Consider the following 24,101-nt stretch of genomic DNA (forward strand, 5'->3'; position numbering starts at 1 on the left):
CAGTTTAAGAAGTAAACGTATAACGAGTGGCAGATCACAGTCACATACCTCATCTTTCGAGGACTTTGCTGACCAAGTACTATTTTATTCGGCGGTCATGTTAATATTTGACGAATGAAATGATTGCTGGCGAAAACAATTTGGTCTTAATTCATTATATATCTTATTATAATGGAGCAAACGTAAATGGTAATGTATGTATGTATGTATGTATGTATGTATGTATGTATGTATGTATGTATGTATGTATGTATGTATGTTTATTTGTGACCAAAACGTCTTCTTCGACTTCAAATATATATATATAACCACCTTTAGAGGCCATTTTTCCCCACAAAGCCCAACACCAGGGTCTTGACTTCAAATATATATAAAACCGAAAAACATTGTCGGTGAAGCCATGTGACTATTTATCTATTAATTAGGTACAGTTTCAACGTCAGTTGCATCTTGTCGATTAGTTACGTACAGCTATTAATTACATACTATTGGAATACACCCTTTCAGACTGCTGAGACCCCTTAAACCTTTGAAAACCCTTTAAGACCCAGAAAACCCAAAATACCCAAAAGACACCGAAGACACTCACAGACACCGAAGACACTCACAGACACCGAAGACACTCACAGACACCGAAGACACTCACAGACACCGAAGACACTCACAGACACCGAAGACACTCACAGACACCGAAGACACTCACAGACACCGAAGACACTCACAGACACCGAAGACACTCACAGACACCGAAGACACTCACAGACACCGAAGACACTCACAGACACCGAAGACACTCACAGACACCGAAGACACTCACAGACACCGAAGACACTCACAGACACCGAAGACACTCACAGACACCGAAGACACTCACAGACACCGAAGACACTCACAGACCCCGAAGACACTCACAGACCCCGAAGACACTCACAGACCCCGAAGACACTCACAGACCCCGAAGACACTCACAGACCCCGAAGACACTCACAGACCCCGAAGACACTCACAGACCCCGAAGACACTCAGACCCCGAAGACACTCACAGACCCCGAAGACACTCACAGACCCCGAAGACACTCACAGACCCCGAAGACACTCACAGACCCCGAAGACACTCACAGACCCCGAAGACACTCACAGACCCCGAAGACACTCACAGACCCCGAAGACACTCACAGACCCCGAAGACACTCACAGACCCCGAAGACACTCACAGACCCCGAAGACACTCACAGACCCCGAAGACACTCACAGACCCCGAAGACACTCACAGACCCCGAAGACACTCACAGACCCCGAAGACACTCACAGACCCCGAAGACACTCACAGACCCCGAAGACACTCACAGACCCCGAAGACACTTACAGACCCCGAAGACACTTACAGACCCCGAAGACACTTACAGACCCCGAAGACACTTACAGACCCCGAAGACACTTAGACCCTGAAGACACTTACAGACCCCAAAGATCCAAAAGGCCTTTAAAGACCCTCAATGCCCTAAAGACCCAAAGACCCAAAATACCATTAAAGACCAGGAAGATCCTCAAGACCCCAAAGTTAGATGCTTTACACCCATAAGGCCAGCTTGGACCCTTGACCATTTCGATCTTTAGAGCAGTTGGACCTTTTTAGATTACAAGTTTCTCAGATTCCAATCTTGACTATATGGCATTAATTTCTCAAAAATAATTCTTACCCACGTACATCATTTCACACATTGTGTCATAATACACCTTTGTACAAAGTTTGGCAAAAATTCCTTCAGCGGCTCAGGTTATTGAAGTAATAAAACCATCATGCATGGACAACTCGAAAACACAATGCCTATGACTGCAGGGGCATAAGAAAGGCAACTTTAAATACTTCACATTTTATATAGTCTAATTGGAGAATTTAAATCAACATTTGCAGTTTGGCAGCATCAAATTTTATTTCCCAAAAGGTGACATCTATAAGCACTTGCATCAGAAGAAAAATGTACTGTAAAATTGTTGGCCGAACATTAAAGTTGTGCTTCACCATCCACATCCTGAATTTGTCATTTTAGTGCACTTATTTATTTAGCAAGGAAGCTTCTGCTAAACTTAGCTGTCTGCCTCAATTCTTACCACCATAAAAGAAAAATATAAACATGCATTCAACAGAAGTGAAGCAAAAAACAGGTTGGATTGGTCAAATTAGGTAAGTTTGTTTAATTGGTCGACACCTTTAATAGTCTGACATGCAAGCCGAAGGTGACATCCCCGTCTGCTTTTTCAGCAACATGATCCTAATTGAAGGTTTTAACTAAGGGTGCCGGGAAGCCGGGAAGAGAGGGTGGGTTGAGGGAAGCAGAGGAAAAAGAAAAACAGTCCTACCTCATCACTCAAATTATTTTTCCAAAAATGTACGACTGCATTTTTTCCCTTCATCAGCAAAAAATAAAAATAATTAATAATAATAATAATAATAATAATAATAATAAGCCATCAAGTGTACGTAAACCACAGGCCACAAAGCAATCTTTGGTGGACATCTCAACCGTCTGCAGTAATTGTTGATGGAGATGGGCTAATATTTGAACAGAACAATTATTTTGAATACCACTAGAATATAAGACCCATCGCTTTGCTGACGGAAATACCAATCTTTGCTGCGATGGCTAATCTATGAAGAAAAAAAAAAAAAAAAAAAAAAAGATTCTTGGGAGATACTGCTCTCCGTGCAGGGATAACCAACGTCACGTGTTGACATTTGCAGTTTTGACACGTGTGTCCATGCACACATGAAATATATATATATATACACGCACACACACACACACGCACGCACGCACGCACGCACACACACACACACACACACACACACACACACACACACACACACACACAGCTCACAAATACTCCCAGGAGTTACCCAAATCCACCGTAGTTAGCTTTATTGAAATCCTTTAATCCGTTCTCAAGTTACAACATGACAAACAGACAAGAAGACGTCATGCAGAGCACAATACTTGCAAAATCCGCCCCCCCCCCCCTCCCGAAGAATTTTTTTTCCATTGATACAGAAAATTGTCCATTTCATCAAGATTAAAATTGACAATCTTGATTAAAGCTTAGGTCAATAGGAAGAAAAGTGACGATTTTTCAGATGAAACATGATGATTTTGGAAGGTTGACCTTGAGTTGACCTTTGACCTTTTGACCTCAAAAATAGTGGGTTTCCCTATTTAGTGACAATGTGCAAATGCTGATAAATTTTCGTCAATCGGATGAAAATAGGTTTTTCAGATGAAATTGATTTTTAAAATTTGACCTTGAGTTGACCTTTGACCTCAAAAATAGTATGTTTCCCAATTTAGTGACGATATGCAAATGCTGTTCAATTTTCAAGTCAATCGGTTGAGAATTGACGGCTTCGATGAAAATTGATGATTTTTAACATTTGACTGAGTTGACCTTTGACCTCAAAAATAGTTCATTTCCCAATTTAGTGACCCAATACACAAATGCTATTCAATTTTCAAGTCAATCGGATTTAAAATGGCGATTTTAGAAATTTGACCTCCAGATGACCTTTGACCTCAAAATCAACAGGCTTCTCAATTGGGACGACCTATTCAACTTCGTAAAGTTTTGTGACGATCGGTTTGGAATTGTGACCTGTAGGCCGGTGACAGACAAACAGAACCACAAACGCAACAGACCAATACAAACACACAACAACATGCATTTTCAGGCCATTTTCCCTGCGAGAGCGGTGGGGGGGGGGGGGGGGGGGGGTTGGGGTTAGCCTTGCGGTCCCCATGACAATCTTCTCCATTTTGCCCTATTTTCTGCATCTCTTCTTGTTAACCCCCTTGCCCGCATTTCTTCTTCCACCATCTTTAGCCAAGTCTTTCTCGGTCTTCCCCGTCCTCTACTTCCTTCTACAGACTTGGCATTTAATATGAAATTTTATTTTTTCTTGACTTGGGTTTACTTTCTTAACTCAGAAAAACAATCTGGTGAGTTTCTTTTACACTTTGGTGATTTATTTGTTAAAAGAACCATGTCACTGATTGTCTGTCGCAGCAAGAAGTCAACAACAGGATTATATCACAGGTGGCGTGGCAAAATGTACGGACAGGTGCATTTGATGATTGGCTTCACAGTCGGGTATACAAGGGTCGTTGCGTTCTGTATTAGTGGAAAACAACTGCTGCATGTCTCCAAAAGTTATTGCCGCTTCCTCTGGAGATGGTCCGTCAACTCGACAATGCTGTTTGTCATGGAGTGGTGGCTTTACAAAATTACGGCATTAAACAGCGTGCTATGGCTCGGCAGTATGGCATCACTCAAGGTCAGGTGTCAAAGATCCTGAAACGAAATGCTCAGAGGGGTGTCCCTACTCCAATACCGAGGCCAGGACGTCCCCGCAGAACCACAAGGAGGGATGATCGCCAGCTGCACCAGTTAGTCCACAATGACCGTACCAAGTCAGCTAATCGGCTTAGGGCTGAGTGGCAGCAACTGACAGATGTGCCTGTATCCAGAAGGCTAGTCAACTAACGACTGGTTCAAGCAGGCTATCGTGCCAGGCGTCCCCTGAGAAAGTCACGCCTGACCAGACAACACTGCCAGCGCCGATTGCAGTGGGCCAGAGAGCACCGTCAATGGCAGCCAGGACACTGGAATCACGTGATCTTCAGTGACGAGTCTCGATTTCTGGTCTATCGTCAAGATGGCCGCGTCCGAGTGCGCAGACAAGTGCATGAAGCCTGCAACAAAGATTGTATAGTGCCAAGAGTCCAAGCTGGAGGTGGTGGGGTGACCGTTTCGGCTGCTTTTCATGCAGGGGGAAAAACTGACCTGGTTGTTCTGAATGGAAACCTGAACCAGTTCAAGTACAGGGCCATTCTGGAAGAAACATGGCTTCCATTTGCTCGTGCAGCCTTTCGAGGAAACTTTGTCTTCCATGATGACAATGCACGGCCTCATCGTGCTCGCATGATCCAACACTTTCTTGCTGACCGTGGTGTAGAGCATATGGAGTGGCCTGCCATGTCCCCGGATATGAATCCGATAGAGATCTTGTGGGCAGAATTAATGCGTCAAATCGACCACTTGGACCAGCAGCCGACCTCTGTGCGTGAATTGCAGCAGGCTATTGTCACTGCATGGCAAGCAATTCCTGTCCAAACCTTGGCAAATCTCGTGAACAGCATGCCTCAACATGTACGTGCTCTGCTGAATGCTCGTGGGGGTTACACGAAGTACTGAACTGTAATTTTACTGTCCGTAATCCCAGTCGTAATTTAACTTTTGTTAAAAAAAAAATTGGATAATGTGCAAAATAAAGAGATATTCTGGAAAACGTACAGAAGTTTAACACAGTACTGTCCATGAATTGAGTTCGATATCAGTTTACATCACTTTCAAGGATCAATTTATTTGTTTCGAAATGTCAAATGTGGTTTTTGTTTCTTTTGAAGGTCACATTAACAAAATCTAGAATAATTTCAACATAATTCCAATGAACTTTTGGTTCTAAGTCATCTTGAAAAGTAAGTTCACCCCCACAAAAAAAATATTCCAGATTAAATGCCAAGTCTGTACATTCATTTCCATCACTCTTCTCAACCAGTCACTTTCATCCTTCCTCAACACATGACCAAACCATCTCAACCTGTTCCCTTCACAGCATCCATCACAGGCTCTATTCCCATCATCTTTCGCAATTCATCATTTGTCTTCCTCTCTCTCAACGATACTCCGCACATCCACCGAACCATTCGTATTTCCACCCTTTTCAGCCTTCGTTGCTGCTCTACGTTCATTACCCATGTCTCGCTCCCATAAATCATAACACTTCTCACACATGCAGCATACACCTTTCCCTTCAGCTTCAACGACACTCCCCTCCTCATCAGCACGCCACTCAGTTCCCGAAACTTCTTCCATGCACATCTCACTCTTGCAACCGTTGCCGAGTCTGATCCACCTTCTCCATTCAGCATGTCTCCGAGGGAGCAAAATGTTTTCACACCTTCCAGCTTCACGCCGTCTCCAAGATCTAACTCAACATTTCCTCCCATCTGCAGCTCCCTCTGTGCACACCTTACATTTGAATGTAGCTGCCACACTGGTTAATGACCCTCTCAGACCACGACATTTTTGATGAACCCACTCAGCGCACATTGTACATTGAATGGAGTTCACTCCGACACCCTTCCTGCACACAGCACATGGCCACTTCCCAGTTCTTCTCACCTCACCACATGCTTTACCACTTGCCATCACCTTCGTATTTCCGATATTCACCTTCAGACCTTTTGTATCCATACATTCCTTCCACTTGTTCATCTTTTCCTTCAGTCCATCCATACTTTCCGCAATCAACACCAGATCATCTGCATACAACAACTCCCACGGTAAACCCTCCTTTACATTCTGAGCCAGCACCTCCATCACAGCTACAAATAGTAGTGGACTTAGTACCGACCCCTGATGCACTCCCACCTTCACCTCAAACTCACCACTGTTCCCGTCCTTCGTCCTTGCAGCTGTGAGCGCTCTTTTGTACATTGCCATCACTACTCTGATCAACCATTCCTCCACTCCTAACTTCCTCAATGCCCATGTCCATGTCCATACTTCGCGTGGAACCCGATCGAATGCTTTATACAGATCAACAAACCCAAGAAACAACTTCTTCCTCTTCTCCATGTACTTCTCCTGCAACTGCCTCACAATAAAGAGCGTGTCTGTCGTTCCTCTTCCTGGCATAAATCCAAACTGCATTTCGTCGATCTTCACCTTCTTCCTTATCCTCCTCTCCAACACCCTTTCCAATACCTTCATTCCATGCTCCAATAACTTTATCGCTCGGTACGAGCCACACTCCAGAGGGTCACCTTTCCCCTTGTATAGAGGGACGAGGGTAATCAGTTCCCAATCCACTGGAATGCGGCCTTCTTTCACCACCAGATTACAGATCTCTGTCAATCTCTTCACACCCCAACTTCCTGCTGCCTTCAACATATCTCCCACAACTCCTGTCGGCCCTCCCGCTTTTGTACTCTTCATTGCTTTTATCGCTTCCTCAACATCCTTCTCAGTTATCTTCTCTGCCAGTCCTAAAACTGGGTTACTCTCCATGTTGCCATCCCATTCATTCTCTGTATTCAACAGCATTTCCATATATCTTTTCCATCTTCCTTTAATTCCATCTGGGTCCACAACGATTTGTCCCACTTCATCCTTCAAGCAACCCACCCCCCATCACATCACACCTCTGTTTCGCTATCTGCTTTGCAATCCTGAATACCGCTCTCTGACCCTCTTCCGAATCCAAGCTTTCTCCGAACATTTTCCTACATGCCTCCTGCGCCTTTGCTACCTCTTTCTTTGCAGCCTTCTTTGCTGCCTTATAACTTTCATGCTCTGCTTTTTCTGCTCCCGTACCCTTCGCCTTCTGCCACTCCTTGAACTTCTTCCTCTTCTCGTCAATCCTCTTTCCAACTTCCTCATCCCACCACCATGTTTCCGAGTGCCTCGGTGGTCCTTTTGTCCATCCACATACCTCACCAACGGCTCCCAACAGACTGTCATTGACATCCAACCACGTTCAAGCTCAACCACATCATCCTCTACCCTACTCAGCCTCTCTTTTAATGCCCCCCTTACTGTCACCTCTTTCAACCTCCACACCTTCATTCTCGGTTGGTACTTCACCCGCCGAGCTCTCCTCGCACCTTTCGCCATTATGTCGCAGACAACCAAGTGGTGCTGTGAAACAGCCTCCTCCCCCGGGATCACCTTTGTGTCCCGGGGGTGCCCCCTATCTCGCCTCCGCACCATCAGGTAGTCAACGGTTGTCGTCGACCCACCTGACGTGTATGTAACAAGCTTATTATCCTCTTTCTGGAACTAAGTATTACAAATCAACAAATCAGCTCCATCAGCAAACTCCAAAATCCTTTCACCGTCTCCATTTCTCACACCATATCCGTAACCCCCATGAACTCCCTCAAAACCGTCCATACTCCTTCCCACATGTCCATTTAGGTCTCCTCCTACCACAACAACTTCCTCATCTTTCACGTTTTCCATCAGCTTCTCTATCGCACACCAGAACTTGTCCTTCTCTTCATCGCTCCGACCAACCTGCGGAGCATATCCCGAGATGACGTTCACCAAGAGCATTCCAATCATCATTTTCACCATCATCAACCTATCACTTACTCTAGTCACACTCACCACACTGTCTACAAACTCCTCAGAAAACAGGACACCAACACCATTCACGCCCTCCGGGCACCCTTGCCACACAAACTTGTATTTCTGTCCCTGCCTACCCTTCACCATTCTCACATCACTTCCCTTCCATCTCGTCTCTTGCACACAACATATGTCGACTCTTCTTCTGATCAATACTTCCACCACTTCTCCTGATCTCCCTGTCATCGTCCCTACATTCCATGTCCCAAACCTCAGAAACCGATCTCCACTTCGGGCTGTACCCTGCCCATATGTAGTTGTAATTGTCATGGTTCTCTTTTTGAGGCAATGTTTTTATGGTCGGATGCCCTTCCTGACGCCAACCCTCTTAGTCGCCTCTTACGACACGCAGGGATACGGTGTACCTATTCTAACGAGGGTACACACTGGGACCGACGACCAATATACTTGAAAAATCTTCGATTTTGCAAGTAACAAGACAAGCAAACAGACAGACACACGGCTCCTTTTAAAATATAGATTCCAATATTGCCTCAATATTCCAGGAACCATCCTACTGTTTAAATGCCCAACATTCAAGTGTTCTGCACACTTGGACTCTTAGTTTCTGGAACCACCTTCCTGGGGATGGTCAATCCTACTCTCCCCTCCAGCATCTTAAGTTGGTGATACATCACCATCTCGAGTCATCCTCCATGTCCATCCTTACCTTTCCCACTCCCATTAATGCTCCCTGCCCCCCAAACCAGCCCCTCCTTTTGCAAGTTGCTTCATTCCCTCCCCTGTCCATTGTCCTACCTGCTACCCACTTTCAATACATTAGCAGTTTGCCTTTTATTACCATAGTGGTCTTTTGTTTTTGTTTGTTTTACCTGCCTAAAAGACAGGTTCCAATCAAACGGTACTTTTAAGATAAACGACCTTTGTTCTCAGCAAGACATGTTTGGATAGTTACAAACAGACAAGAGCATAAAGCAATAAAAGACCAAATGTTATTTACCAGGAACTATATTGACATATATTCAGTTCACTTATTTAGAACACACACACACCCCTCAGCCCCTACAGATGACATTAAAGTAAACCTACAAATATAATGGGGGTTACATTCCTGGAATATGCCACGATCATTAAAACCAAGGGCCTTTGAAAAAAGGTAGGGGGGTGGGGGAGAAGTTGGGGTGGGCAACGTTAAAAAAACAGCGAGGTGGGCGAGGATAAGAATATCACGAACTCTGCTGTGAATAGAAACCACAAGAATTAGCTCGGAATTATGATGATGCTGTTGGAGTGTGGGATGGGGAGGGGTAGAGATTAGAAAGATGCGGTTGTAGAACTTGCAATGGTTGTTAGATAATCTTGAACTCCGATCCTTAGCCATCTTGAACCCCGGTGTAGATCTTTCCTGCTTGGACAGGGAGGCACGAGACGGTATCCCCTTCCAGCATAATCCCATCTCGTCGGTGTTAAAGACCTGCTCCGGCATGAATCCATTCGCCTCAATTAGTTTCATGAGCTGCGGTGGGTAGTTTCTTGCAGCATCATGGTCTACCAATGCTGCTTCCCCGACTAATTTCACATTATAGAGGAGGAGAAGGCTCTCGAGTCAGCCCTTGGTAGCATGGAACGTGTGGGTAGCCATGGTTGAGCTTGAGCCTTCAACCCAGAATGCCTCGTGAAAACGTTGGAAAATCCAATGATTTCTCCTATATCACCGGTCGACTCAAAAGGACTTTTTTCTGTGTTTGGTCCAGCAGTGCCAGGTGTCCTGTTTGACCAGATTGTCTAGTTTGACTGGACTGTCCAGTTTTTAAGGGGTTTGTGCAGTGTCCTGTCAGAGGTACCGACTGGACGTCAACTATCCGACCAGAAGTAATTAACACAATTTGGAATTGTGAACATTTTCGAGAAAAGCATGTGCATAGTTACAATTACGAAATACTAGTCTAATGTAAAATATATTGTATATTTGACACTATCAGAATTTCAATGTTTGGTATGTTTTTACGAAGTTGTAACAACATTACTGTGTTGGCTGGGATGCTGCGTTTAAACGTGCAAGTCGTTCAATTCAACGTGTATATAGTGATGTCATCACGTGCACATCGTCCCAGCATCACAGAATATACCATCAAATCATTACACACCTGTACGTTGTCTCACCACCACAGAGCAGTACATGAGAGTTTCGGCAAGTGCATACTAAACCAACCCGTGATTTTTCTCGAAGCTCAAAGTGACGGATATGTTTTTTTCTATTTATCCCTGTGCATGCGTTTCAGTAAACAAGGAAACAGGTTCCAAACTAAATCTATATATATATATATTGTTGCGGAACCCAACGTCGGCCTCGGATCCCTTCTCGAGGGGGGGGATTAGTCCCCTCGTTTGTGACTGACCGACGTGGCCCCTGAAGCTGCACAAGCTCCCTCCAGAGGCAGGTGAGCAGCTTCGTTTCCGACCGCGGATAAGATGTTAATTTGCCGAGCGGATGGCAGCCGCGGCACGAACCGTTAACAAAGACTAACCCGATCCTGAACGTTGGCCAAATCGTGCCACAGGTATTCAATGGGGAAAAGACAATGACGACGGATGTGAAGAAGAAGAAGACAAAAAGGGTTTGAAATACGACTATAATTTATTACTAATATTTACAACCAAAAGAAACCAAGGAAGAAGGAAGCATAATAAAATAAAAACAGAAAGAGGGACGGATCAGAAGGACACAGTGAAACTCTAGCTTAACTAAACAGGCTTAACTTATACCCCAAGGACAAGACAAAGACAGAACAAACTCACGTACACGAATGGGGAAATTGCAGAGTGGATTGGCTGGAGGGATCAGAAGGTCCAGGTGGGACCACAAAGCCTGGAAGGTTGAGCAGGGCGCACAGCACGCAGGTCCTCTCCGGGCTAGGAGCAAGCAGGGCGGCGGCAGCACACGGATATCGTCCTTCCTCGACACGCCTCGGGCTCTTTTGTCATCTGCTCCGGTCCTCTCTCAATCGTCTGTCGCGTCTCTCTCCCTCCAATCCTCCTTTTTGCACCACCTTCTTTTTATCTCCTGCCGTATATCTCTTCAGCGATCGTCGCACCCTTGTCTCATACCTTCAGCGCGGGTGTGACACGCCCTCGTCGGTTTCAGTACCGCCCTCCCCCCCCCCCCCCCCCCCCCCCCCCCCCCCCGTGCTCTGTTTCGTGACCTTGTATGGCAATCCCATGGGCTTGTCTCCTTATTTGGGCATGGCGCCGAATGGCACGCCCCTCGTGGCGAGCCACGGGCTTGTTTCCTTATTTGGGCATGGGGCTGAAACAGCCCCGCCCTTCGTGGCGCGCCCTGGGCTTGCCTCTTCCGGGCGACCCCGCCCCTCCTGTTCAAACAGAGCACGGAGCACATATTCACTATAGCAGCAAAATGAGAGGGCGCGCACCCCACGCTTGTGAAACTGCTTTACCCAGAGATGGAGAGTTTGGTTGGGAAATGGAATTATTGAAGGGGAGCTATTCTTAATTGATTCGGTGCAATGGAGTATTAATTAATGGAAGACAAAGCCTTAACCTAATACACAGAATAAGGAAATAACTACCAACAAGGAGGAAATCTATGATTGGCTAACGTGGATGTTTATGAAATAACTAAAGGACGCCCTTTGACCTTTATACACAACAACTGGAGGAAAGAGGGTGATATTTTTACAACAATAAAAAAAACAATTCTCATATCCACAACAATATATATATATATATATATATATATATATATATATATATATATATATATATATATATATATATATATATATATATCTACACTACTCACAATAAGTTAGGGATATTGTGGGAGTGAGTTAAAAAAAAAATTCATGGGGGTGTGTTTCACTTCACTGATTTTTGGGATAGGCAGACCATTGTATGTGGGTTGTTAGGGTTATAACCTAACAGGTTAGTTGTTAGGGTTAGAAATACACAAAATCAACCACACCGAAGAACCTGCCAATATCCCGAACTTATTGTGAGTAGTGTATATACAGTCATGCGTCGCTTTACGTCTGTCTGAACAACGTCCGATCCTAAAACGTCCGTGGTCCATAAAAATAATAAGAAAATAATGGGGATAAAAAAAAAACCATTCGGACAACGGGACGCAGCTGACGTAAGTGGCCTGAGCCGGCGCGCTCACGCATGCATCACGTGTTCTTAAACAAAATAGATTGTGCTGCCAGGCGTATGATGATACAGTACAGTAACTATATATCCATAATATGTTTTGATAGATAAAGGAAATGCCTATGTTACTGGTTTATGTTTTTTGGCTATTGTAGTGTACAGTACTTTTGGAATGGAGAAGGTGGATCAGACTCGGCAACGGTTGCTCGAGTGAGATGTGCATGGAAGAGGTTTCGGGAACTGAGTGGCGTGCTGACGAGGAGGGGAGTGTCGTTGAAGCTGAAGGGAAAGGTGTATGCTGCATGTGTGAGAAGCGTTATGATTTATGGGAGTGAGACATGGGTAATGAACGTAGAGCAGCAACGAAGGCTGGAAAGGGTGGAAATGCGAATGGTTCGGTGGATGTGTGGAGTATCGTCGAGAGAGAGGAAGACAAATGATGAATTGTGAAAGATGATGGGAATAGAGCATGTGATGGATGCTGTGAAGAGAAACAGGTTGAGATGGTTTGGTCATGTGTTGAGGAAGGATGAAAGTGACTGGTTGAGAAGAGTGATGGAAATGAATGTAGAAAGAAGTAGAGGACAGGGAAGACCGAGAAAGACTTGGCCAAAGATGGTCGAAGAAGAAATGCGGGCAAGGGGGTTAACAAGGGGAGAGGCAGAAAATAGGGCAAAATGTAGAACATTGTCATGGGGACCACAAGGCTAGCCCCCACTCTTGCAGGGGAAATGGCCTTAAAATGCCTGTTGTTGTTGTTGTTGTTGTTGTTGTAGTGTACAGTACTTTTAATTTGATTTCCTTACTTCAAAATAAAAAGTTTACAAACTGTATAACAGTGTATGCTTGGTTTTGCCTCGTCGTCAGCACGGCAGCATCATCAGCATCATCAGCATCATCAGCATCATCAGCATCATCAGCATCCAGTCTCGATTACCCCCACGTATCGTGAGCATTATTCCATTGTCTTTTCATTTGATTTTATTAAAATCAATCCAACCTAAAGTTAATCATGGGTCCCAAACGCAGCGCAACCAGCCCTAGTGGTAGCAGCAAGAAACAACGCAAGAGCATTCATTTGGAGGAGAAGCAGAAAATAAGAAGACAGCGTGAGGGCGGCAAATCTGTGAATGCTATCGCACATGGTTTCGGCATGTTTTTCGGCACGAATACCACCTCTTTGATTCAGCCGATGGATCAAGGGGCGATAGCAGCTTTCAAGTCCTATGTCCGGACAACATCCAATTCAGTTAAAGTCACGTTTCCAAGAACGTATCTGGGACGTTAAGCGACGCATGACTGTGTCTGTGTGTATATATTCATCTATCTATGTGTGTGTGTATATATATATATATATATATATATATATATATATATATATATATATATCTGTACATGTACATATACATACAGTCACGTGAAAAAGTAAGTACACCCCGTAAAGTTTTGACTTTTTCAACATATTTCAACATACAGCTATTTGATCTTCATTTCAACAATATTGATAGATAAAGGTGACATAATATAACAAGTATTATGAAACATTTACATTTTGTAGTCCATTATATACACAAAGAATTAAGTTAAGCACCCCCCCCGTTTTTTTACAACCTCGCACATTACAAGTTTGTTGTCGTCAAAACAGTGTAATATACCCATGATATTGCTATATTTTCTGGAGAAGTGATATTATGGTCACATAAAAACATAACAATCATGCCGTTTTCAATATTTTATTCTGAATAATTTAAGGTGAAATTTTTTGGGAATTTTAGGCATATTTTCACCTCAATTTAAGTATGGAGCTATAGGTCCATCACGGACAGTGTGGATGACGTTTATGTTTTCTAACGTACAGTCATTGTTCTGAGAAGACCTCTAGCGATCTTTGCGTCAATAACGTGTGTAGGACCCACGTGATCGGATCACTGACTCAACCCTACGTCTCATAGACCCTGTAAGCCGTCGTATGCGTTGCTGTGGCAGGTTGTTCCATTCCCGATGTAATGCACGTTCCAATTCATCCAGATTGGCTATTGGAGGGACCATCTTCGCAATTTGTCGTCCCAACATGTCCCAAACGTGCTCGAGGGGGTTCAACCTGCCACAGCAACGCATACGACGGCTTACAGGGTCTATGAGACGTAGGGTTGAGTCAGTGATCCGATCACGTGGGTCCTACACACGTTATTGACGCAAAGATCGCTAGAGGTCTTCTCAGAACAATGACTGTACGTTAGAAAACATAAACGTCATCCACACTGTCCGTGATGGACCTATAGCTCCATACTTAAATTGAGGTGAAAATATGCCTAAAATTCCCAAAAAATTTCACCTTAAATTATTCAGAATAAAATATTGAAAACGGCATGATTGTTATGTTTTTATGTGACCATAATATCACTTCTCCAGAAAATATAGCAATATCATGGGTATATTACACTGTTTTGACGACAACAAACTTGTAATGTGCGAGGTTGTAAAAAAACGGGGGGGGGTGCTTAACTTAATTCTTTGTGTATATAATTTAAATAAACATAAATGCAAATTTGGCATGTGGAAAAAGTAAGAACACCCCGACATTTATCAGCACTTCAAATACCTAAAATTAGAATCAGTTGCACCAGCTCAGGTGCAAATGATTAGAACATCGTTAGAGAGGATCTTGGAGGAACCTGTCTTATTTAAACCTCAAACATTTCGTTTGGTTTGCTCTTTGTTGTTGAAGTGTGCAGCATCACCATGCCTAGATCAAAAAAGCTCTGAGGCCTTCAGAAAGAAGGTTATAGATGCCTACCTACGAGTCTGGGAAGGGATTTAAAGAGATCTCCAAACAATTTGAAATCAATTATTCGACTGTCCGGAAGATCATCTACAAGTGGAGAAGATTCCAAACAACAGCCAACTTGTTCAGGCCAGGCCACCCCAGTAAGTTCAGCCCGAGAGCAGACCGCAAGATGCTGAAAGAAGTCTCTAAGAACCCAAGAATGTCATCAAGGGACCTACAGGTAGCTCTTGCCACTGTTGATGTCAAAGTGCAGGAGTCTACCATTAGAAAGAGGCTGCACAAATTTCATCTACATTCTACATGGGAGGTGGCGTGTCCCTCTTGGAGTTCGCCAAGGCAGTGTTCTGGGCCCTGTGCTTTTTCTGGTCTTCATCAATGATCTCTCTGACTCTCTTGAAAATCCTCTCGATCTCTTTGCTGATAACTCGACTCTCTGTCGCTCCATTCTTCATCCCTCAGATCGGCAGTCTGCAGCCTCCTCACTCTCTGCAGACCTGGACAAAATCACAGACTGGGCAAACAAGTGGAACATTTCTTTCAATCCTGACAAATCTCACACTCTTACGATGTCTCTCCGAAAAGACCGACTGGACAACCCTCCCATCCACTTTCTGAATAATCCTCCCCAAGAAGTTCTGTCACTCAAGCTTTTGGGTCTCACTATCTGCCATGATCTTTCCTGGGAAAACCACATTTCAAATCTGGCCTCCAAAGTCAGTCGCCGACTGGGCATCCTCCGTCGTGCGAAGTCCTTCCTTGGCACACCTGAGCTCCTCACAACATACAAGGCTTTTATCCGCAGCTCAATGGAATACTGCTCTCCCCTCTGGGCTGGTGCTCCTGCTTCACACCTAGCTCGTCTTCACGGTGTTGAAACCAAAGCATTCAGAATCATTGGAATCTCCCGCGATGAAGCTAACTCCAAGGGCCTATCACTCACTCACTCACCGCAGGCAGGTTGGTGGTCTTTCCTTCTTCTACCGGCTCCTCTCTGGCCTTGCCCCCCCCAGCTCTCTCTGGGCTCTGTCCCACAAATATTCCTGCAGGTCGCACAAGATCTGCCTGCAACCCTCTTATGGTTAAACTGCCAAAATCAAGACTCTGCTCACCTTCACTCCTTCATTCCTTCATTCCTCTTTTCTCCCACCTCTGGAACAAACTCCCTCACTCCCTTCAATCCCACTCCACCCTCCAGGTCTTTAAAACAGCTGTTCACCACCATCTCTTATCTTCCCCCATCCAAAACCTTGATCTTTTCTACCCCCTCTAATTTCACCCCAATTCCACTTTTTTGAAATACCAACTTCTGTCCTGGAGGTCCTTGGTGTCCTTGTGTTTTATACTTCTCCCACCCCCCTCCCCCCCCCCCCCTTCCCACACCTCCTCCCCCCCCCCCCCCCTTCCCACACCTCCTCCCCCCCAAGCCCTCTCCCTCCCACACATCTCCCTGCTCTCAAATGTTGTGTTTGTGTGCTTCCCCTTCTCTCCCCATCTTGTCTTGTCCGCTCCCTCTTTTTATATATTTTGTTTGTCTGGTTGATTTGTTTGTGCAAAGACAGCATTTGACCACAAGAACCTGATACCAACTGTAAAGCATTGTAGTGGAAATATTATGGTTTTGGGCAGCTTTGCTGCATCAGGGCCTGGGCAGCTCACCATCATATAATCCACTATGAATTCTTCATTGTACCAGAGGGTGCTTGAGGATAATGTGAGGCCATTTGTCGGAGAGTTGAAGCTCAACCGAAGGTGGACCTTGCAACATGACAATGACCCTAAACATACCAGTAAATCCACTAAGGAATAGATGAAAAGAAAGAAATGGAGGGTTCTGGAATGGCCAAGTCAAAGCCTGGATCTAAATCCCATCGAGATGTTGTGGGGGGATTTGAAACGAGCTGTGCATGCTGTGCAACAATTTTTTGTTGAATAAATTATTGCAAAGTCAATTTTTCATTGTTTTTTGTTCAATTTGATCACCTTTATCTATAGATACTGTTTAAATGAAGATCAAATATTGATATGTCCACATATTTTCATATGTCCAAAAACATTTCATGGGGTGTACTTACTTTTTCCACATGCGAAATTTGCATTTATGTTTATTTAAATTATACAATGGACTTTGTTACGAATCCCGGGTTTATGGGGATTACGATTCAGGTCCTTTCTTATGAATGTATATTCTATTGAAGGTTGTTGTGGTTAAAAGGGTTAGGAACCCTTCTGGTAAAAACGAAGTGAGAAACGGGATCGTGAACCGGAAGAAAAAAAGAGACACGAGGTCCGGGATAAGCGGCCATCTTCTTCTTCCTCGCCCAGCTCCGACGCGAGCGGTGTCGATATTGATTAGCGTTGAGAACGCTGAGTTTGAAACGCCCGTCTGGCGAGAGGAGTTACCTGCGCGGGGTGATTGCCTGTTACGTGTCAGGTGGCCGTGGCTTCCTGGAAGGAACCAAGCGTCCGGCACTGTTCGCCTCGACGCCTCCGAGGGCGTGTACGGGTCGCACCTTGGGCCTCGCGCGCTTTGCTTTGCCCGCTTTGCTTTGCAAGGAGGGGTGCGCTGCAGCAGCTGTTCCCGGTACGTGACGTGCACATTTGGAGCACGTCAGCCAGGGGTCCGTTCAACCGCCCGTGTGCGGAGAAGTCGACCGTCACCTTGGTCTGGAGGGGCCCAGAGACATTGTGAGGGACAGTGACTATTGAGGGGTCGTGAGTGGGGAAAGGGGGGAAATGAAATATATGAGATGGCCATCTGAGTAATATTGTTGATCGATTGTTGAGTGTGGTTGATTGATTGGGAATATATTATCCATTAATCCGGATCCTTGGTGTGGGGGTTTCTTATTGACTTGAACTGTTGTGTCTTTCATATTGATTGCGTTACGAAAGCGTATAAATCAGATATCTTTCTGGCGGGGTCCTCCCACGGTCCAGGGGTCAACAAGACCAGGTAGTTACTGGGAGGACCACGTAACAACTTCAAAATGTAAATGTTTCATGATGTTTGTTATATTATATCACCTTTATCTATCAATATTGTTGAAATGAAGATCAAATAGCTGTATGTTGAAACATGTTGAAAAAGTCAAAACTTTACATGGGGTGTACTTGCTTTTTCACGTGACTGTGTATACATATACACATTCATATGTATCAAGTTGTACAAAAACAAGAAACAAACATGCTGAGGAACAAGCAAGCACCACAAAATGCAATAAAGCTGAAACACCCAAAAAAGCTAATCACAAATAAACTAAAACTGTGAAGACAATCACAACATTAATTCATAAAATGCATTATTTTACCACATCAGATAAGAAAATGGAGAATGCAAGTCTCACCATCAGTTGAAGTCCCGAATTGTTCAAAGCTGTGCTCTGCTGCCAAGGGGCTCTCAGTGTTCCCTTCACTTGAGAGTCCTCCTGAAGAAGACATGTCGCCACAAATAAAAACCCGTTGCCGACAGCAGATTACGAGTTGCTGCTCCACATTTTTAAAACGAGCACCAAACGAAATCACAGAAACAGCAAATTATGCCCTAAACCATGATAATATATACAGTGCATTCAGAAAGTATTCAGACCCCTTCACTTTTTTCACATTTTGTTATGTTGCAGCCTCATGCTGAAATCGTTTAAATTCATTTTTTCCCTCATCATTCTACACTCAATACCCCATAATGACAGAGAAAACAGGATTTTGGAAAGTTTTGCAAATTTATCAAAGAAAAAAACGTGTGTGTGTGTGTGTGTGTGTTTTTGTTTTTTTTGTATACACAATCGAGGCTCGTGAAAGAGCTAACATTTATCACACAAACAAATCAAACAGACAAGGAACCAAAGTATATAAAAAGGGGAGCGGTAGACAAGATGGGGAGAGAAGGGGAAGCACATAAACACAACATTTGTGAGGGACATCGGGAATGTGTGGGAGAGAGAGGGCTTGGGGGGAGGCGGTGTGGGAAGGGGTGGGAGAAGTATAAACGACACCAAGCACTTCCAGGAAATAAGTTGGTATTTCAAAAAAGAGGATTTGGGGTGAAATTAGCAGGGGTAGAAAATATCAAGGTTTTGGATGGAGGAAGATAAGAGATGGTGGTGAACAGCTGTTTTAAAGACCTGGAGGGAGGAGTGGAATTGAAGGGAGTGGGGGAGTTTGTTCCAGAGGCGGGAGAAAAGAGGAATGAAAGAGTGAAGGTGAGCAGAGAGTCTTGATTTTGGCAGTTTAACCATAAGAGGGCTGCAGGCAGATCTTGTGCGACCTTTAGGAATATTTGGGGGACAAAGCCCAGAGAGAGCTGGAGGAGCAAGGCCGGAGAGGAGTCGGTAGAAGACGGAAAGACCACCAACCTGCCTGCGGTGAGTAAGTGAAAGGCCCTCGGAGATGGCGTCATCGCGGGAGATTCCAATGATTCTGAACGCTTTTGTTTCAACAGCATGAAGACGAGCTAGGTGTGAGGCAGGAGCACCAGCCCAGAGGGGAGAGCAGTATTCCATTGAGCTGCGGATCAAAGCCTTGTATGTGGTGAGGAGCTCAGGTGTGCCAAGGAAGGACTTCGCACGACCGGATGATGCCCAGTCGGCGACTGGCTTTGGAGGCCAGATTTGAAATGTGGTTTTCCCAGGAAAGATCATGGCAGATATTGAGACCCAAAAGCTTGAGTGACAGAACTTCTTGGAGAGGGTTATTCAGAAAGTGGATGGGAGGGTTGTCCAGTCTGTCTTTTCAGAGAGACATCGTAAGAGTGTGAGATTTGTCAGGATTGAAAGACATGTTCCACTTGTTTGCCCAGTCAGTGATTTTGTCCAGGTCTGCAGAGAGTGAGGAGGCTGCAGACTGCCGATCTGAGGGATGAGGAATGGAGCAGCAGAGAGTGGAGTCGTCAGCAAAGAGATAGAGAGGATTTTCAAGAGAGTCGGAGAGATCATTGATGAAGACAAGAAAAAGCACAGGGCCCAGAACACTGCCTTGGGGAACTCCAGCCTGAACAGGAAGAGGAGATGAGAGAAACCCATTCAGGGTCACACGTTGACTACGACTCGAGAGGAAGTCCACCAGCCAAGCGTGGAGATTTCCATGGATACCAAAGGAGGAGAGTTTGGTGAGCAGAGCGGGGTGCCAGACCGTATCAAAGGCACGTGATATGTCGAGGGAGACAGCTCTAATTTCCTGTTTGGCATTGAGGACCTCCATCCATTGTTGAGACAGCAGAAGCAGCATGTCCAGAGTAGAGTGATCTGGTCTGACACCAAATTGATGATCAGAGATCAAGCCATTGGAGAAAAGGAAAGATTTCATGTCCGAAGCAATGATGGATTCCATGACTTTGCTGATAACTGGGAGAAGGCTGATTGGTCTGTAGTTGCTAGGATCAGTTTTTGCACATTTTTTGTGTAAAGCGGTGATGTTGGCTGATTTCCAAGGTGCTGGCAGATGACCTTGATCAAAAGAGGGTGAAGAGAACAGAGAGAGGGAGTGAAAGAGCGGAAGAACAGGATTTTAGGACCCGTGGGCTGATGCCGTCAGGTCCAGTTGCAGAATCAGAGTCGAGGGTTAATCAGAGTCGAGGTGTGTGTGTTAGTGTGCGTTAGTGTGCGTTAGTGTGTGTGCGTTAGTGTGCGTTAGTGTGTGTGCGTTAGTGTGCGTTAGTGTGTGTGCGTTAGTGTGTGTGCGTTAGTGCGTGTGTGTGTGCGTTAGTGCGTGTGTGTGTGCGTTAGTGCGTGTGTGTGTGTTAGTTAGTGTGTGTGTTAGTGCGTGTGTGTTAGTGCGTGTGTGTGTGTTAGTGCGTGTGTGTGTGTTAGTGCGTGTGTGTGTGTTAGTGCGTGTGTGTGTGTTAGTGCGTGTGTGTGTGTTAGTGCGTGTGTGTGTGTTAGTGCGTGTGTGTGTGTTAGTGCGTGTGTGTGTGTTAGTGCGTGTGTGTGTGTTAGTGCGTGTGTGTGTGTTAGTGCGTGTGTGTGTGTTAGTGCGTGTGTGTGTGTTAGTGCGTGTGTGTGTGTTAGTGCGTGTGTGTGTGTTAGTGCGTGTGTGTGTGTTAGTGCGTGTGTGTGTTAGTGCGTGTGTGTGTTAGTTAGTGTGTGTGTTAGTTAGTGTGTGTGTTAGTTAGTGTATGTGTTAGTTAGTGTGTGTGTTAGTTAGTGTGTGTGTTAGTTAGTGTGTGTGTTAGTTAGTGTGTGTGTTAGTTAGTGTGTGTTAGTTAGTGTGTGTGTGTTAGTTAGTTAGTTAGTTAGTTAGTTAGTTAGTTAGTTAGTTAGTTAGTTAGTTAGTTAGTTAGTTAGTTAGTGTGTGTGTGTGTGTGTGTGTGTGTGTGTGTGTGTGTGTGTGTGTGTGTGTGTGTGTGTGTGTGTGTGTGTGTGTGTGTGTGTGTGTGTGTGTGTGTGTGTGTGTGTGTGTGTGTGTGTGTGTGTGTGTGTTGGAAAAAAAAAATCAAAAGTCAAAAAGCTATCCCACAAAATTTTAAAGCCATAAAAATTTGTAGAATGGAATCAGGAAACCTACCCACTGCTTGTAGGAATGTGACACCTACTGCAAATTGCACAGAAAGAGCACTAACACGTGCACCGAGGTTTGTTTCATGGTTTGTGGTGGGTAGGGTAAAAATTTTACTTCCCCTTGTGCATGTATCATTGCAATGATCACAGTCCCTTTCTTACTAATAGCACTTTTTTAAAACAAGAAAACTTATAGGCATCAGCAACTTCGCCCTGTGGACGTCAATGTTCTGTGTATTCAAGCATTCTTTTTGCCGAAACTCAACCAACAGCTGACTCGCATAAATCATCTTGCTCTCCCAAAAACTTCAATCAAGCAGCCTTGAACAGTTTCAACGTTCCTTGCAGCAATAGCACTCAACAAAACAAATCCTGCATACAATTCCCAACATGTCGAGCCAGGAATAGATAGCAAACATCTTGTACAACAGAATGTTACAAAAATTGGATTAAGAATCTTCAAACTTTGATAGATGTGCAATACAACTCAATAATGTTAGGTGGGGCAGCCCTTGCACAAAGGAGGATGTGTTGCATTGAAATGTAGTCAACTGTTTAAACAACCTTTCAGTGATGATTAATATAATAGAGGGTTGACTTTGATGACATTCGCTTCACTGTAAATGGAATAGCTCATCCTCCACATGTTGCACTCGTATAAATATAATGTGCTATTCCAATTCTGAGCAGGAGCACATAATACAAATCCTAGTAGCTTTGTTCAGGACCAATAACCCCCTTTGATATGAAAGAATGTTTCGTCCTTATATGCAGGAATTTGATCTTGCTTTAAAAAAAAATGGCTAGACACCTGCAGGGCTTTCTCTGGGATCACTTCAAAGTGGAACAAAAATCTTTGCCACCCGAAAAAGTTTTTTTTTTTTTTTTTTTCTTTTTCATGCCTCCACTGAAGTCGTCGGAGGCATTATGTTTTTGCTGTGTTTTGTTGCCGAGATTATTAGATTACGGGGTCAAGAGGTCAAAGATCAGTGGCTGTGTTGTGTTTGTCTGGTGTATGTGTATGTGCACACGTGTCGTCGTCGTCATCATCGTCTCCGTAACTCCAGAACCATGAAACCTAGCGGCTCCAAACTTTCCATGCATACTTCTTGACCTCCAAGGGATTGCATGAATGAAAAGTGGGTGTTTGGGTATGTTTTTAATGATCAATTACGCTAAAAAGCTTACCTTTGGCCAGCCTGCATTCAGGTCGCTCAGCTTGGGATCTTAATTCCGTCATTTTGTCCGCTCAACTCAAGTATAACTTGGCTCAGAAAGGTCAGTTTCTGTACAATAGTGCTTCATATCTACGAATGGTAATATCTGACATTTATAATATAGCTTAACTGTATACATTGCAATGCGTATAAACACCAGTGTTCGTGCCTTTATTTAATTTCCGCAAACTCGTAAAACACAACGGAGAAACAATCTGTTTCTGATTGTTATTATTATTTTAGTGTGTCATCTCATCTCCCGGTGTGTACCCCGGTTTAGAATAGGTACACCGTATCCCTGCGTGTTGTAAGAGGCGACAAAGGGTTGGCGTCAGGAAGGGCATCCGGCCATAAAAAACATTGCCTCAAAAAGAGAACCATGACAATTACAACCACATATGGGCAGGGTGCAGCCCAAAGTACCCCGTGGGGGACCCCACTCCCTCTCGTCAAAACTCAAGGTGGGGAACCCGATCGAAGCAAGGGTGGAAATCACTCCATTTATGACGACGAAACGTCTGATGCCCGATGTGGAGATCGGTTTCTGAGGTTTCGGACATGGAATGTAGGGACAATGACAGGGAGATCAGGAGAAGTGGTGGAAGTATTTGTCAGAAGAAGAGTGAACATACAGTCACGTGAAAAAGTAAGTACACCCCATGTAAAGTTTTGACTTTTTCAACATATTTCAACATACAGCTATTTGATCTTCATTTCAACAATATTGATAGATAAAGGTGATATAATATAACAAATATCATGAAACATTTACATTTTGTCGTCCATTGTATAATTTAAATAAACATAAAAGCAAATTTCGCATGTGGAAAAAGTAAGTACACCCCTACATTTATGACTACTTCAAATACCTAAAATTAGAATCAGGTGCACCAGCTCAGGTGCAAATGATTAGAACATCGTTAGAGAGGATGTTGGAGGAACCTGTCTTATTTAAACCTCAGACATTTAGTTTGGTTTGCTCTTTGTTGTTGAAGTGTGCGGCGTCACCATGCCTAGATCAAAAGAGCTCTCTGAGGCCTTCAGAAAGAAGGTTATAGATGACTAAGAGTCTGGGAAGGGATTTCGAAAGATCTCCAAACAATTTGAAATCAATCATTCGACTGTCCAGAAGATCATCGACAAGTGGAGAAGATTCCAAACAACTGCCAACTTGTTCAGGCCAGGCCGCCCCAGCAAGTTCAGCCCGAGAGCAGACCGCAAGATGCTGAAAGA

The 24,101-nt window shown here is 44.3% G+C and overlaps 1 protein-coding gene across 10 annotated transcripts in view; it reads right to left on the reverse strand.

Annotated features, from left to right (window-relative positions):
• LOC137431794 (uncharacterized) overlaps positions 1-24,101 on the reverse strand; it is a 137,945-nt gene that overhangs the window by 73,703 nt on the left and 40,141 nt on the right. For all 10 annotated transcript variants that reach the window (XM_078782476.1, XM_078782473.1, XM_078782472.1 and 7 more), the window contains one exon: positions 18,505-18,585. In XM_078782476.1, the coding sequence (XP_078638602.1) occupies positions 18,505-18,585 (81 nt within the window). The remainder of the gene's footprint in view (positions 1-18,504; positions 18,586-24,101) is intronic.

Source organism: Myxine glutinosa, chromosome 7 (genome assembly GCF_964187855.1).
Source record: "Myxine glutinosa chromosome 7, kmMyxGlut1.1, whole genome shotgun sequence".
NCBI lineage: Eukaryota > Metazoa > Chordata > Myxini > Myxiniformes > Myxinidae > Myxine > Myxine glutinosa.